Source organism: Ambystoma mexicanum, chromosome 6p (genome assembly GCF_040938575.1).
Source record: "Ambystoma mexicanum isolate Mex_15411 chromosome 6p, UKY_AmexF1_1, whole genome shotgun sequence".
In the NCBI taxonomy this organism is placed as follows: Eukaryota; Metazoa; Chordata; class Amphibia; order Caudata; family Ambystomatidae; genus Ambystoma; species Ambystoma mexicanum.
The window spans coordinates 1486269201-1486286385 of NC_090935.1; the positions used below are offsets into that span (position 1 = coordinate 1486269201).

At 41.6% G+C, this 17185-nt stretch overlaps 1 protein-coding gene across 2 annotated transcripts in view; it reads left to right on the top strand.

Annotated features, from left to right (window-relative positions):
* Positions 1 to 17185, top strand: part of LOC138511074 (coiled-coil domain-containing protein 158-like) — a 1345385-nt gene that overhangs the window by 1209371 nt on the left and 118829 nt on the right. For both annotated transcript variants that reach the window (XM_069626574.1, XM_069626575.1), the window contains exon 8: positions 9433 to 9588. In XM_069626574.1, coding sequence (XP_069482675.1) covers positions 9433 to 9588 — 156 coding nt within the window. The remainder of the gene's footprint in view (positions 1 to 9432; positions 9589 to 17185) is intronic.

Here is a 17185-nt window from a genome sequence, read left to right on the forward strand (position 1 = left end):
TAATTGGTTTTTACCTACTTTTTGGATTTTTTATTTTAAACTATTGGTTGGATGTATGCCAAATTTACAAAAGCACGCTTTGAGGACCAAGCCACGTCTCCTGGCACAAGTCTGGTGAAAATCCGTCCACCGGGTTGGGCTCTAGGCACAAGCAAAACCTTTTTCCATTGTGTATATGAGGATTTCAAGAATTAGGGACCCCCCTGTGACTTGGGCTCCCTTGACAAAATGGCACCAATGTCTGCAGGATCATTCTTAGGGGGGCATATAATTGCTTTGCTAATTCTGGTGAGGATTCGTCTTGGGGGCTTAAGTTATAAGCCGCTAAAAACATGCTCTTTCTATGAGTTGAGCAACTTAACCATAACTAGAAGGCCGCTAGCGCAGGCCCTGTAATTAGCCAGGCTTGGGGCAAAAGATGCCCCCATGACCGTGCCCTTTTTCTGTAGATATTATTGTGCTGTCTGGAGGCTTCTAGATGTGGTCATCTTAGAAGTATGGTAAACACTTGCTCCATAGTCAGCCTGCTATTTACCAGTAATCTTCATAACCACCATTCCTCTTCCAGTGCTGTCAAAGTTCCCTTGGCTCGGGAAGTGGGGAGGCAAGTGGTATCCTGTGGTCTGCTGGAGTCGGGGGAGAAGTGGAGGTGATTACCAGGAACTCTCTGGAAACATTGTGCAACATTTCTTACATTACGGAATCGCTCTTTGTGACATGAAACTGCCATCAGATCTACAAATGAACCTTGCAGTGAAGAAACAAGTGAGCCCTTCCCCTTTGCCCTTTTTCCCTTTGTACTGTTTTGCAATACATTACACTCTGCTTCTTTAGTTTAGTAACATCTTCCCGCCACCGGTACTACGCAGCTACAGAGGCTGGTTGTTGGAGGATTAAAGGGAACCAAATAAAAAGGAGGGGGAGGAGCAGCGTGAGAGTGGTGTTGTGCTTTACTACTCCTGGAAGGACGGGTTAACGACAATGAAGAACAGTCTTTCAGTCCTATGGCAATGTGAACGGTAAAATCAAGGGGGCTTGGAGTACTGCCTCGCCAGTAAGAAGTGAGGTAATTCACTTTCCCCTCATCATTGATTATTAAAAATTAACTGGCCAGCTTGTGTGAGTCCTGTGGGATCTGTGAGACTTGTGAGGTTTTGGGCTCTGGGGGGATGCTTAGCCCCTTGCTCCTACTTCTTTGGCGGAACTAATTAGCTGTCTCTATCTATCTTCTACTGCACGGCGTTGGTTTGCCATTGATTAGTAATTCCTTCTACTGGTTCAGACAACACAGATGCGGGTGCCTGCCAGCAGATGAAGGAAACAAACGGTTTTGGCCTAATGCTAGTGTGTTTTCTGCCTCTTCCCTCTTTTGAGTCGATTTATCTGGTTTTATTTATTGGACTGATCAGCCCCTTGGCCTCCTGGTCTCTTTGCATCCTGGTTTGCATGGATCACGGGCTGCAAGCTTTGCTCTCCTTTGATACCTGTGTTTTGGAGGATTAAGTTTGTGTGTTCTCTTGTGACACTTTTTGTAAGTATCAACACCTATTGACCTACAACGTGGGAGTCACATTAAGTATTATATTATTCCACTGAGGGTGGGGCGTCGGACTACAGCCCTGTGGCCAGTCAGGCATTCCTCCTTACTTGTTTGCTGTGTGCTTTTTTTTTTAGAAAGTTTTGATCTCTTTTCTTTGGCTATCGTTTTAGTAATTCATCATTACTGCTGCTAGAACTCTGGAAGCAAATGGACTTTTTGAGGGCATTTTGTTAGGTGCAAAACAGCACCTTGTCTTATGTTTTTAATGTATTCTCTTTTTCTCAATGTAACCCCTTTCTTACTGATATTAATCCTATTTTATCAAAACATTTTATTGTTTGTTTAAGTGCAAGCTTTTTTTAAGTGTCGTGTTTGAGCATTAGCTGGTGGTAGCTACACCTTTTGGAACCAAGCTCCTGTCTGCAACCACTTGTTTGGTATTTGTGCTAACATGTCCAAACGTAAGGCTTTGAAATCACCTGTGATTTCTCAGCCAAGTAAGAGGCCCTCTGCTGCCATCTCCCACATTGAGGAAGCAAACACCATGACTGAGGAAATTGCCTCCTTATTGTGTGAGATCGAGACGTTGTCCTCTCTCCCACTGTAGTACAAATGACTGCAATTCTGACGGGGCCCGAGTCAGTTGGGAATCGGAGAGGCATGAGGAACAACTCTGCTGTGGTACTGTGGAACTGTGTTGTGGCAGATAGAGGGGATCATGATAAGAGGAAGCTCTACCTCACCCGCACTTAGATCAAATCCTAAGGCCCTGGTCCGCCTGAAAACTATGAAGAAATTAGCTAATGAAAGTATGATTATTCATGAAAACCCCTTTGCCTCTCCTGGTAGAAGTAGGGAAAATACTCCCTGAGTATGAGGTTGCTAAACCACAGGCACAACTGGAGGGCAAGAGATATAATATTCCAGTTAACTGGTTCACCCACCTACAATGAAAGAGAATGTCCCTGCTAGTGAACCGCAACCTGTTCGTGATAAGGTTATAACTTGTCCAATCTCCCCTCCTGACACAGTAATTGCTATCCCAACCTCTAATAGATTTGATCTACTCATTAATCTGGAAAGGACCAGTACCTGGGCTCCCACCTCCCCCCATTAGAATATCGAGTAATGGGAATCTGGCTCTTGGTTCAGTAGTACCACCCAACTCTCCTGGGGTATTGAACAGTGGCCCAAAACCAAGTTGTTCTAACTGTACAAATTGCTCACATATGGAGCTACTAGTTAGAAAAACTCAGTCTGATCTTCTGGCCCTACCCACTGAGATCTTAAATCTGAAAGATGTTGTAAAGACGCTGGTCGAGAGACAGATTTTAATGGAGGAAAGTAGAAAGGCCTCCCTCAGGATGAATGCCAAAAATACACCAGTGAGTATTCCCAACAGTCGGCAAAGAGTGTTAGAAAATCCTATTGACCAAGCTAGTGATGGCTCAGCCAATTTAGTGCATGTGATTAATACACATGAATTAAGATATCCTGCTAATAGAGCGCAGGCTACTTCTCACCCGAACCCAAAAAGTGTTCCCCAGCAAAGCTCTAAACATGCATTGACAGCACAGCCAATTGCATGCTCCTCGGGGGGGGCTCTTGAATGACCCACAAGAGCTCTCAGTTTTTATGCTAAACGTTCCAAGGATTGAATCGGGAAATTTTGAATCGAGGGAGAGCCTAAAGAATAGGGTGATCCACTGGATCCATTCAAGGGGGGTGCTGTTCAATAATTAGAGAGCATATTTATACCTGTCAGCGGGAAAAGGGTGTTTGTTTGAGAGACTTTATTGAAATACAACTAAACTCAGGAACACTGATTGCGGGATTGTTGAACTTAGAACACAGGTCCCTCCCACCAAATCACATAGAAATTACGATATCTTTCCTGCACCCCAGGAGTATTGCAAATGGGTTGTCAGCAAATGTAACTGGAGTTAAACTCTCTTCATCTGGGGCTGCACAAACAAACCTACTACGAGGCCCTGCTCGATTTGCAAAACGGACCTTACACCCTTTACCAACGGAACCACTCCTGATAGAAAATGGAGCAACCTTGGGTAAACCGAATTATACAAATAGAGCTCTAGAAGCTCTGATACCCACCATGGGGGATTAAGGGATGGTTGAATGTTGGCTGCCAGTGGTGGAAGCTCATATGAGTGCAATACATTATACTGAATCTGGCCCTAACGTCTCAGTCCTGGGTGATATTGATTGATGGGACGCACACCCCATCCCAAGGAAACTTTGCCCCAACACACGATGTTCGAGTAGGTGGGGGGCCTGATCAGTCGGGGGTGGGGTGGTGGAAATTCTATCAGGTGATACTTGTCTGCTCTCATGGAATGTGGCAGGGCTGTCCAGGCATGTGGTGGATGAGGACTGGTCAAGCTTCATCGGAACATACAATATTATTGGGTTCCAGGAGACATGGACTCTGACTGCTCCTAGTATACAAGGCTATGTAACATTCCAGCACTGAGCATCTAAGGGTAAGGCCAGAAGACCTGGTGGTGGGCTCCTCTTCATGCAAAAATCCCAGTCTCGATGTTTGCCGACGATGTCATACTTTTGTTCCTAACTCCTATGGGACTTCGTAGTCAGTTGGAGACTTTTTTGGGATTCTGTGAAAAAAATGTCTTAACAATTAATAACGACAAAACAAAGGTGATGGTTTTCAGGTGTACAAAGGGGGAAAGTATCAGAAACTGCACCTGAGTCTTAATGGAACACAGATTGAGCAGGTGGATAAATATGATTATTTGGGCCTAAGAGTACATGAAAACTGCTCTTGGAATGAGCAATTTAAAAAGGCTGAGTTGACCCTGGCCAGATAGAGTGGCTCTTGCCAATGTTGCGAAATGCCATAGGGAGGTGCTGTATCTCTGTGACCCTTTAGCTGTACTAGGCTCAGGCCAGGCAGGCTGCTGTCTTTGGTGCTGAACTATGGGGATGGGCAAATCTTGCAAAATTGGCTGTGGGTAATAATGGCTTTATCAAAAATATTCGGGGACTTCCAAAAAGCACTCCAACTTTCCAGATTCTTTTATTCAAATTTTTTTTTCCATTCGTCGGCTATTGCCTTTAACACGGCAACGCGGACCCAGCACACGCTCTAATTATGATGAGGATGGCTGTGTAGGGATTGATCCCTTCTTTATAGGTAACCAGGATCACAGAAGTATGAATATTTAACCTATGGGCATCTACAATATACGCTTTCTAAATTCTTTTTGAAGGGCGCTGGGAAGGAACCCAGAGAGTGTGTTGGAAAAAATAAGAAGACATCAATCTTGATGCTAGATCGAACAGTCTATGAGGTGGGCATTTATTTTCACTTGGATCACACAATGGTAATTTAAATGTATTCTATCTAATGCATATATAGTACAATGGGAATTCCCTATCTGCATTCACAGATTTAAGCAAGGAAAAGTATACAAAGCGGGTAAGCTCACAATTATCAATAATTTACATACTCATCACTTAATACACTTTGGTGGCTTATCATCATGGGCTGAGGACACTTTACTATTTTAAAGAATACAAGGCTGTCACAAATGACACGACATGAAGGGTCTCAAATAGGTGGTCAACTGGTACAGACACTTGCATTTCCTAATAGTGCACAAATACATCTTGGTTTTAGTTTCTCAGCAGAATGCACTTGTTATGGCAACGCCTAATTGAAATTTGACTTTACCTTGATAGTCATTGTTAATTGAAGTTGTTTTTATTTTCCCACGGATGCTTGCTTTCTCCAATCTCACATCAACCTGTGTGGTATGTGTTTCAAAAAATCATTTCTATCATATGGCATGCAATGTTTTGATTTTTGCTGCACTTATTGCATTTACTTTCACAATATGGCAAGGACAACTTATTTTCTTTGATTGATTCTGATACATATGAATGCAAATAGCCTTGATAACGACCCTATCGGTCGAAACACGTGTCGGCTATATCTGTGGACTATTGCACAACCAGCATACTAAAAATATAATTTCGGATTCAATGCGTGGACTAGATTATTTTCAGTGCAACTGCATGTTTAATTCATTTGTGTTTAAGACCACTTATTAAGAATACTAGTTCCAAGCGCGGAGACAGTCTTTCAACAATTTTTAGTATTTGTCCAAAGTTACCTCTCTCGGAATCAAATTATCAAAGGCCACGATCTTGGGTGGTATCTCTTAGTAGTTGCTTATAAATGTGGACTTACGTCTAAAGTCTGTGTTGGAACTTTCGTACTCTAAGTCCATTTTGTTATGCAAATAGGCCCTCAATCAAATGACGCAAAGTGATATTTTGAGTTCAATTTCAGTCTGTATCAATGACGCATCCTGTCTTGTGTACAAACGTTATACCTTCCTTCTAAAGGTTCAGTTTCTGCTTCCGTTATGGGAATGCCCAATAGATTAAATACAGCCCCAATCACCAGGGATATTCCTTGCTCCTGCTGTTAAAGGTGTAAAACCTGCCTTGTTGCTCGTAGTCATTCGAGCCTCGGGGAGGCCCGGGGACCGCAAGACTGACCCCGGCCTACAAAAGATGACTGCCTGGACATGCTTGCTTTTTCAGATGTTCCCTGCGTGCCAGCTTCGTCTACTGAGAAACTGCCCTTTTATTTGTTGCCTCTCTGAATAATAATAATAATTATGTGGTGGTTTGTAATCTTGATAAAGATATGGTTAGACTTTCTCTTTTGTGAATAGACTGATATCTCTTTGTTGGATTGTTTCTGCAGGTTTAAGGTTTTGAATTCTTCAATCTCCTCATAGATAATTTAGCACGACTTTCAGTTAACGGAGAATTTGCTAAAAAGGTTTCCTCAGAAGTCTCCAGTTCTTGCTTAACCTTTTTGGACAATCTAGCGGCTGTGTTGCTGGTGTAGAGCATTAAATCCCTCGAGCACTTAGTGGCTATTTGGCTCAACCCCACCTGGTATTCTACGTCATCTAGAAACAATACTGGGGCTGTTTGAATTTGGAGGCCAAGGCGTATAATGTTGGCTCTTAAGTACTCTTTGAGCAAATGACCGTGCAGTTCTGCCCTGAAGCCCTTTTTCTTAGTGTGTAACAGTGTATCTACTGTCACAATCACATCATAAGCTGCCACATCTGTCAGGTTTTCAAAAATCGATGGTCCAATCAAGGCGTATTGGATCTGGCCCTCGGTGAAACTGAAGGTGTCTAGGTCTGACATGCTGACCCCCCTGGGCAGAAAATAGCATGGACCATACTAGGTGAGCTGATTGGTTGAATCAAATAATAAGTGCAATCAATTTACTGAAATGTACTGTGATTATTTATGTTGACCTCACCGGCCACAGGCTTTATAAACTAAAAATATAAAAACTCACACACAAGTTCTCCCAAATTGAATTTTCAAGGGGCATAGGACCAATGGGGATCAACCAAAAGTCAACCAGCAAAACAGTCCCATGTATCCATTCAATTTGGTAATGCCTGGGCTGCAAGCGATTGATTAAAAAAAAATCCTTTAATGCCTAATGTGTGGATATACAAAACAATTCATATAATCATAATAATATAATGAAAAAATACAAATTGTTCAAATATAAACCCTATTCCTACGCACATAACCCATACTTCAATCATACCTAATCAATCCTACATACATGTGGACAAAACAAAAACCATGTATAAACATAAGATTGAATAATATTAAACAAGGAAAAGGACAATAACTGTTCCTGTCTGGTACTGGCTCAGGGCCAAGTAAAAGAACCAGTAGAATGCCTATTGGTGACTAAATATACCCCTTGGGCGCAACAGTTCAAGAATAACAAGGTGTGTTTTGATAGAAAAATCCCTTAGTAAAGGCCAACTGGAGTTTCGGCTGGGAGGTCAATGCATGTTCATGGAACCTCTGCCTTTATCAGGGTCAAGCAACACAACTTCTTGTAGGGAGATGGGTTCTGTTAACAAAGGAGTCATGTGTCACCAAATACTCTCCAATTCTATACATTTCTAAATCCCAGCATGTGTGCATGCAACCACATTTCTACATGCTATGCGCACCAGTGAACATTCAGTCTCAAACTTTAAAAAAAAAACGCACAGCCATTGCCCACATCAACTCACCAGTGTGGAACACTAAATCAACCGCTAGATGAATTATAAACATAATCTCATGCCTTTTAAGTTTCTTCACAAAATTACTATACTCCGCAGACAATACCTAAACATTTCCCTGCGGCTTCATGTAGCTGTTCCCTGCGGCTTCATGTAGCTGTGCTGGTTGGAAAGCTTCACAAGAATCGTTTCAGCATTTGTCATAGTAGTGTCTGGCACTTTTCCCCTTTTGGACAGGGATTCTAGACATACTAAAATGAAAGGGAAGCTCATAGCAATGGACCACATTATTGGAGTACTGGGATACTCAGGTAAGCTGTCAGGGTCCTCCCGTCATTTGGTGTGTGTGGGATTCCTCCTGGCTAGGCATCAGATAGCCATGTTCTGAATGCATGGCCCAGTTCCACTGAGATGTGGTTGACGGATATGCCCTGCGGTAATGCTATGGAGAATACTGTGAGTTGCTATTTATAAGTGGCAGGCCTGGAGATACGGGTATCTATTCAGGTGCTTCAAGCTACTTGGGGGATTGGGTGGGGACCAGGGCCCCCAATCTTCTGGGTCTGTACCTAGTCATAATCTAGTCATAATCTCGTAATTTGGTGGCTGGTGTTCAACAACTCTTTCCCAGGGTGGACCATCTGTCTCTGGGCTCTACCATGTGTTACTATGTAATTGCTCTCTAATCGCACTACTATGATATGTATGATTTGTATTAGATGTTCTGGATGTATTTATTTAGTCCACTTCAAATGCAATTATACATTTATTCTGTATGGGGTTGGTTGGGGTCAAGGTTTGTAGCTATGTGATTGGGGAAATGTAGCAGTGAAATGGGGGAGTAGGGGAATGATCGTTCTCCTGAATGCATTTGAAGTAACAATAACGTTTTATTTTTTAAAGTTAATGTATTTCAACTATATGTATATGTATTTTATACTTGTATTTGAAAGGTTGATTTATTTCAACTAAATCAAATAAAAAATAAAAAATAAAAAACAAGTATTTCAACTATAATGAGTGTCCAGGCTAATGAGTGTCCAGGCTAAAATAGAAAAGTTGTAAAACAAAAGAATGTAACAGAAAAGACATACACAAAAAAATGTATGTGTTCCCACAATGACTGAACTAAAAACAAAGTTAAAAAAGCAATGATTGCGAGGTAGAAACCAGATTTGACTGCCCATGTGCTTAAGAACGGTTTACATGAGTGCAGTGTGGACAAGGCGTGCATTTGTGGGCATTATGACCACTGTTTAATGACAAGGAGATGCCTTGTGGCAAAATGATGAAAAGTATCGGTTGCTTCTCTTGGAAAGTTTGGAGACAAAATAGGAGCAATGAAATGGCTCTGTTAAGAAATAAGGTATAAAATGTCGCTCCAAGTATAGTAATAATTGTACTGTTTTTCAAAGACTCATTGGTGTGTTTATTTAATCAACAATTTGCTCCCAGTAATTCATGAAAAGGGCAAGGAGGAGGGTGCAGACTTTACCACCAGGCCATGGCCTAAACTGCATGTAGAACACCTGATCCAAAAAGGAAACAAATATGTGTCCTTGATATGATGGTATGTTTGGGAGATAATAGGCTCAGAGAACATTCTCCCAAGAGATGATCAATAGCATTGAGTCCAGTATTGTGTCAAATAAATGTATGCTGTATGTTGATGTAACAGATATGTATGCATAATTCTAGCCGTTATTGTGAGATTTTCAGAAGTTAGTTCTTAATGTTGTTACGATAAATGTATTTCAGTGTTTTTTTTCTTAACCCTTAAAACAGGATGAGGCACAATCAATGCATCAAAACACAAGGCTAAAGGTACAACTAGCCGGCATTGAAACAGCCAAAGATAAGATGCTTGCTAAGTTGGACTGTTTGATAACTGAAAAATCAATGAAACAAGATTTAAATAATTTGACCCATATGAATGAAAAGGTAAGTTCTGCTTCAGTAATAAAACTATATTCAGGTCATGTTTTCCACATCTGCTTCATATCTGTTCCTTTGTTTAACATTTCAGTATAAATTGAACATTCCTAAATTAGATGTTGTTTAGTTAAGGTATGTTTGACCATAGTCACCATACAATACGTGTGTGCATATGGATGATAGATCGCAGTGTTACAAACTCCTCCACAGGGGACGATGCACACGCTAATGCCCATTTCCCCCAAAACTATGAGCTGGGCGTGTAAACATGTCCACGCCTGGATACTGGTGGAAGTTGCACTTGGGTCATACTTTATTTTAATTCATTTCTGCCAATGTCGTGTCAGTTGCAAAGTATACCAGCTAAAGATGGTGGAATGTGCTGTGACAATTGTAAGAGCCTATTTAATCCCCATTCTAGTGAGTGGTGCCGACAAATCAGAGTTGGCTATTATTTGGCGCTATTAACGTATGGGATATTCGCTGCTGCTGCTGTGAGTGATACTTCCTGAGTAAATGGCTTTCCACAGCTCTAACACCACGCCTCAGGTAGAAGGGGTGGTTTATTAGGAAGGATATCAAAGAGGGTAACGCCCCGCCTGGCTCGCTCCCATAGCAACGTCCTTGCTAAAGAGATTCCCATGCCCACTCCATCCTTCCTGCTGCCTTACTATAGGAGAATCCAAGTGGAAGGTCCATCCCATTCTGGTTCCATACACTGGATCCTCTGGGTAGCTCTGTCCCCATCAGCATCCTCCAATGGGGAAACACTTGTACTCATTTGCTGCCACTTTTATCTTCCTGCATGATCAACGGTGGTCGGTCAAAATGTCGAAAAAAAAAGTCGAATGAATTATTTTTTTATTTATATGTTTTTTTTTGGGTTAGGTAAGAAAAAAAAGGGGTAAAATAAAAAGAAAATAGAAAAAAGGGGGGTTGGGCGGAACCCCCCATTTCGAAAAAAAAAACGTATTAAAAAATATTTGACTTTTTTTTCGACATTTTTTTTGTTGACATTCTGACTTTCGACTTTTTTGTTTTCGACCAAATCACTATAAACCATGATCAACCACCTGCTAAGTCATCTGATGGAAATGTCTCCCTGTCAGCTCTACTTGCAAAATTATCAAACTCGTTCCCTCCATCTGATAGTTCATCTCTGAGTGAGTCCCAATTCGTCTCGCTTTTTACTTGCTGTTGGTGAACCTCTACCCCGCCCCATCGACACCTGTGCACTGGGTGACTGCATTACATATGTTCATCTGTACCAGGCTGCTCAAATTCCTAATAATCATTCTCATGTTTTAATACAAAGCAATGCATGATTGTTTTTTCTTTTGTTTTTCTTTTTTTTCTTGTGATATAGCCAAAATATAAATCATGACTTTTTACACAGTGATACCTTAAACATTACACAAGACTTGTCTAAACAGAACATAAATCCCATATTTGTCAGAAATAAGGACAATACAGTGAGAAACAGAATATACACTAAAACCAGAAAGAAAATAATTGATAAAAAGATTAAGGACAAAGAAAAACCCACTACAATACTAGTGTAAAGGAGAGAGAGTGAGCAAATCACGCATCCCTCATTATTGTCTTAATTATTTGTCCGTATCCAATAGCTTTAATATTTTTAGGATTCCCACTATTTCAACAGTCAAAACACTTCATTTCCTGAGGCCAATCTTTCCAATAAGGCCACAGAGTCCAAAGAATTGATGTTTCGCACAAACCCTTGCAAGGTATGTACTCTTAAAGCTCTGGTTCCAGAGCAGACTGACAGCAGGTGTTTTAAAGTCTGTTTTTCCTTCATCTTGCATTTCTGACAAATATCAAACGGGTACAATTTCTTGTCCCTAATATGTAATATTTCAAGCCTCAAAATTAAATTCAACCTGAATCTTAGGAAGATCGCTCTAACAATTGGGTCAGGGCATTTCCTTAGGTAGGTGGGCAGGACGGATCTTGGTTTATCCAATATTGAGAATGAGGAAGACAATTTAGCTGACCTCATTTTCTCAATTGTTCTAATCCAGTCCCATTTCTTAATACAATTCTTTACTTTGGTTGGATTTTCAATTAGGGTTGTGACATCAGTATTGGTGTTTTCCAGTATATCGGTACATTTCTTTTTCAGGCGTTTGAGGAAATTATTATCCTTCTTCTTCAATATTATCACTACATCCTCATATAAAGATTTTGCAGGCGGATCTAAGATTAGTTTGTAAAGTGAAGTCCAACGCCATTCCATCCATGCAAGGAGCGATGTTAGCCCCAATTTGTACTGAACAGATACCATTGGCACACAATTAGGGAGGGTTAGCACTCTCTTCCACATTTTAAACTCAAATTTTCCCCAATCAAGGTCAAAGCTAGAAATATTACATTCCAGGCCAAACAGTATCGACTGAACCACTTTCCCCATATAATATTTTATTAGGGGTAATACGGAAAACTTACAGTACTTCAGTTTGATCTTAATCATTTGGGAGCCCGAATTCAGAATCTTAACCTCCAAACTATCATACAGCTCTACCATAGATGGAGTACTACTGATCTTAGCGCCTAGGTATGTCAGATGCTTTACCACTGGAATTACCTGATTCTCTATCCACCATACAAAGGGTTTAGTTTTTAAGAAAGGACACTTAAAAACCATTATTTTGGATGTATCTGGATTTATTGTTAAATTATTAAGCTTGGCATAAGCCGTCAAGGCATTCAGAAGTTGCTGAAGTCCCATTTGGGTAAAATCCAAAATATCAATATCGTCGGCGTAAGCTAATCATGGCATTTTGGTTTCTCCTAGTTTAGGACATACCACTAAGAGATCCAGAACCACCCATACAGATCAGAGAGATACCAATTAAAGAGAAAAGGGGCCACAAGACACCCCTGACGGACACCTCGTCAATCCTGATTGATTGTGACAATTCCCCAGACTTAGATAGTCTTGCTCGCAGAGTGGAATTTCAATGTATTTCTATTAGGATTGCTAAGAGGTGGTCAGGCAGGCCCCAACTCTTCAACTTCCCCCATAAACGGTCTCAATGGATTGTGTGAAACACCTGGGATAAATCCACCCAGGCACCATACAAGGATCTGCCTTCTTTCATTGCTGAGAGGTTGACAGACCTCTTCTAAAACCTGACTGGAATTTAAAGATAATTCCCTTTGATATAGCCCACTGCTCCAGGTCTCTCAAGACTAACCCTGCAAAGAATTTTCCATCTGCATCGAGTAAAGAGATGGGACTGTAGTTAGAAGGTGCTAAACGACACCCCTGTTTGTAAATTGGTATTACCACTGCGGTACACCATGAATCCGGAATCCTCCTTGACTCAAGGATATTATCAAAGAAAGCTTTTAGCACCCTGGCCCACATGCTCAGATTAGATTTCAAAATGGCACTGGTGAGGCCATTGGGACCCGAGGCCTGGGATGCAGATGATTTTAAGATTGTACACATTATAGCTTCCTGGGTGCCACTGAGTATCCAGGGAGAGCTCAAAGAGATCTCAGTCATCTTTTTACCGGAAGGTCCATACAGCCCTGAGAAATGTTCCACCCAGGATGGTTCCTGGATAATCACATCTTGAGGCTTTGTGCAAATTCTTCTAACATAGGTTTTTTAACATGGCTATGCCATCCCTATGCAGCATTATAGATCTATATATAGATCTATATATAGATTTCTAAAGGAGTTCTTAATCATTCTGGCCTCCTCTGATTGTTTTACCAGATTTCCTATACATTTTTGTTATGGCATTTAGTTTGTTTCTTTTCTCTCTTTTCTTTACCAAATTTTGGAGATCACAAGAGTGCCTATATGGCGGCTTCCAAATCAAAGAGCCTATAAGAGGAGGGTCAACTTTCCAAAGCAGATCCACAAAATGCTGTGGGTTACATTGTAATTATAGATCCTGATCGATCCATATATTCAGCTATCTTTCCATATTAAAGTACATTTTGACCACCTCTAGTAAATCTTTTTAGCCTGTTGCCTTCCCTATTTATACTGCATTCTTGCTTGTAGTTTGGGCCAGAGGGTTGTTGACCTGGTTCAAAAGATGACTCTATTATTGTATGGTCAGTCAGGGGTTCATCTTTTACCATGAAACTTCTACAACGCTCAAATAGCCCTCTTGAAACAGCAGCGTAATCAATTGTAGAATGTGAGCGTAATCAATTGTAGAATGTGAAGTACCTCGTCTACAAGTAGGAGCTGGGGAATGTCACAACTCATACTTCCATTTAAAATACTCAAATCCCAATCCTCCATAAATTGGAGCCCTATCTTACCATCTACGCACTTCTGTGTTCCTGCAAGATTGTTTTTTGATTTGAATGCCATTTTACAAGCAGGCCTTGTTTTTGTTTTGTACGTGTTTATCCTGTGTCGCTTGTTATTCTTGATTTTGTTTAAACAAAGCCAATGTCTTTAATCTAGCATTTGCAAAACAGGGAGAATTATGGATAAATCCGAAATGTTTACGTCAAAAATCATGTCAAAGACAGAAGGGAGGCATACTCCTGCTCCCTTATCATACATTTGACCGGAAGGGATTTTAGAGGGGCTAGACGGGACAGCAAACATACAACTATGCTTTCAGATTTCCAAGTGAGAGGCTGACATCAAAGGATGGCCTTGCCATATAGAAACTAATATCCACAGGAATTGTTCTGGATTGTATAGGCCACATAACTGCAAAAGTGATGGGCCTACATAAATGGGAACCTTTTACTTGCCTTAGAATGAGGGTCCTTGGTTGCGACTTGAATTGGCTTCTTTCATGCATTCGGAGCATGAGCTGTGTGTCACAGATGGCACAAGAATTACTCAAAGCCTTAGAGATGGGTCAAGGGTTTTCATTTTCATTTCAAAGGCCTTATGGCAGTCCCTCTCTCTTTCATTTAAAAGCACCTCCTCCCTAACCCAGTTGTCCTTATCCCTCATTAGTAAATAGCGATTGTTCGCACTCAGTGCAATAACAGACTACATAAACATTGACTTCAACGCAAAGGTGCATGACCTTATCTAACTAAACCCCCTCAGGGACATTCTAGTATTCCCTACTCTACCAAGTTGTTAGTGTTCTAAAGGGGTACAGTATTGTGCCTTGCAGGCACCCTGTTTGACTCCCTCTTTCTTCTAACATGCTCACTCTTTCCTCTCTCTCTGGCTCACTCTTTCCTCTCCCTCTTGCTTAACTCTCGCTACACATTCTCACCAGGTCTTCTCACATCTACTCTCTGCCCATCTCTCTTCTGTCCCTCCCATGTCTCTCATACTATTTTAGGCCTTGCTCCCATCCTCTGATATTACTCCTACCTCCTCCATACGACTGCTCCCATCCTCCACACTACTATCCCAGCCTCCACTCTGCTACTCCTTCCTCCACACTGCTACAACCACTCCACTGACCTCTACCGAGACACCCTCCTTTCACTAAGTCCTAACCACTTCACATTCATTCGTTACACTACCTCGTCTAACCACACACACTACTCTTTCACACACACTCACCATGCAGTACCAATTACACTAACTAACCAATCCCTCACCTTATCTAGAAATCGTTTCCAGACTCTGCTCCTCCTTCCTTCCTCCTTCTGGTCTCTTGGTTTGCCACCTCCTCCTCGTTTGACCTCAGCGAACAAATCACATCTTCCTCCTTATTGTTCCTCCTTTTATGCCCCCCTCCCCCTGCCATTGGTATATATGCCCGGTCCGTTCCGCCCTCTCTTCCCCATTCGTGGTGTGACACAGTCAGAAAAATCTTTAAATAGTGGCATAAACCCTGCCCTTTTCCTGGTGCGGGCCGGCCACAGAATAGTTATGGCAACTTGACATGTTCAATGTCCATGTTCGTGTTATGGGGCTTGGTTCTGTCCTCCCCCTAGTAAGTGTAGTCTCTCTAGAATTTTGTTTCCTGTGGGGTTTTCCTTGTATTACGCTGGTGCTGGGAATGGGGAGTGTTGTGCAGCAGTTCCCCAAGCCGTGTAGCCACTGAAAGGCTGGTTCTCACCCTCTCCACTGTGTCTCAGACTCTGGTGGCGGAACAACGACAGCAAGGGATGTTGAAGGGTTGCTTCTAATCGATTTCTTCCTCCCACAGATTCCTCATCTATGTTACCATATCAACAGCACAGCTGATCTTACAGAAATGTTTCCACCAGCAGAGGGTGCAGTGCGGATCTGTTCTGCTCTGCCCAATGCTTTTATATTCCCTGCACCGGACAGGACGTCAGGGGCAGTATATAGCACCAAAATGGTCTTGCAGAGACAGAACGTTTTCGTAAAAGTATGCAACACAATACTACATTGCATTTTTATAGTCAGCATCTGCAGAGTTTACTACAAAATATCCTGAATGGTATGTTTTTCACCTTTGCTGCAACTGTACCACATTGTTGAATTTCAACAAGCATGCAGGCATTTTACAGAGAAGGTTAATCCACAGAGGGTACCCCAAAACAATGTTTTGCCACTGCTTAAAAAGAACCTGCAATTTTGACCAGGGGACATTGTTAACTCTGACGGTAAGAGAGAGCCATGGGGATAAATTAGTCTTTGCAACCACTTTTTGTCAGTTCAGCATAGCTAGTCATCGCACGGTATTGAAAAACAGGAGGATCCAGTCCACTATGAACATGAGTTTGTAGAAACTACTTTTTGCCTTTATGAAAGGCAGAAGCCTCAAACAAAGTCTAACTGGGGCAAGTAGAAAGATACGCCTACCTACACCAACAACTATGGATGTGTATCAATGACCAGTGGTGGGGAATTAGCCATGGACCCTTTTCACAGCTTGCAAATCATCTATTAAAATCCAGTCTCTTGAATGTGCAGGGATAACTTGGGAACTACCCACTTTCACTACTTGCAAAAGAAAAATGTTGTGTATGATATCTATTACCCTTGCAAAAAAACTGTATGCAGGCAAACCATCGCTGGAGGTACATTTTAGGAATAATTGGCATCCATGACAGGGTTTGGACGGCACCGCTGGTTTCTCACTTTCGGGAGCTTGGTCACGATGTGACTAAGCTAAGGTGGTTTTACATTGAGAAGGTCCAACAGTCATCAAGTGCCAGAATAGCAAGTAAAATAAGCTACAAAGAAGAAATGTGGATCTTATTATTAAAAACACTTAAAAGTGGGCTTAACTCCATTGATGAGTGGGACTGGGCAGGGAATTAGTCATCTTGTATGGCTGCCATTGTATAAAGGTTGTGCTTGACCACGTGGGTCACCGTGCACCGCCTATTAGGTACAGCATACGTGTTTACAGGGTTATTTTTTAACCGTGGTGTCCACTATTTTGTATTTTGAGGTTGGCGCACAGTAATTTATCACTGACCACATGGCTAATTGTGTTTTTTTTCCTACTACAATGTGCCATGCCCATTTCCATATGGCATCTCTGTTTGACCTGCCTCAGGAGTCCCACTTTGATTAGGTTGCAGCAATTTCTGTCTTAAAGGTCATTGATACATCACGGCTTTACTGTCCATGCGGTGTGCTCATTATGTATGTTTGAGAGGCCAAATTAATTATTTTTTACCACACTGCACAGGAGTATGTGGTTTACGC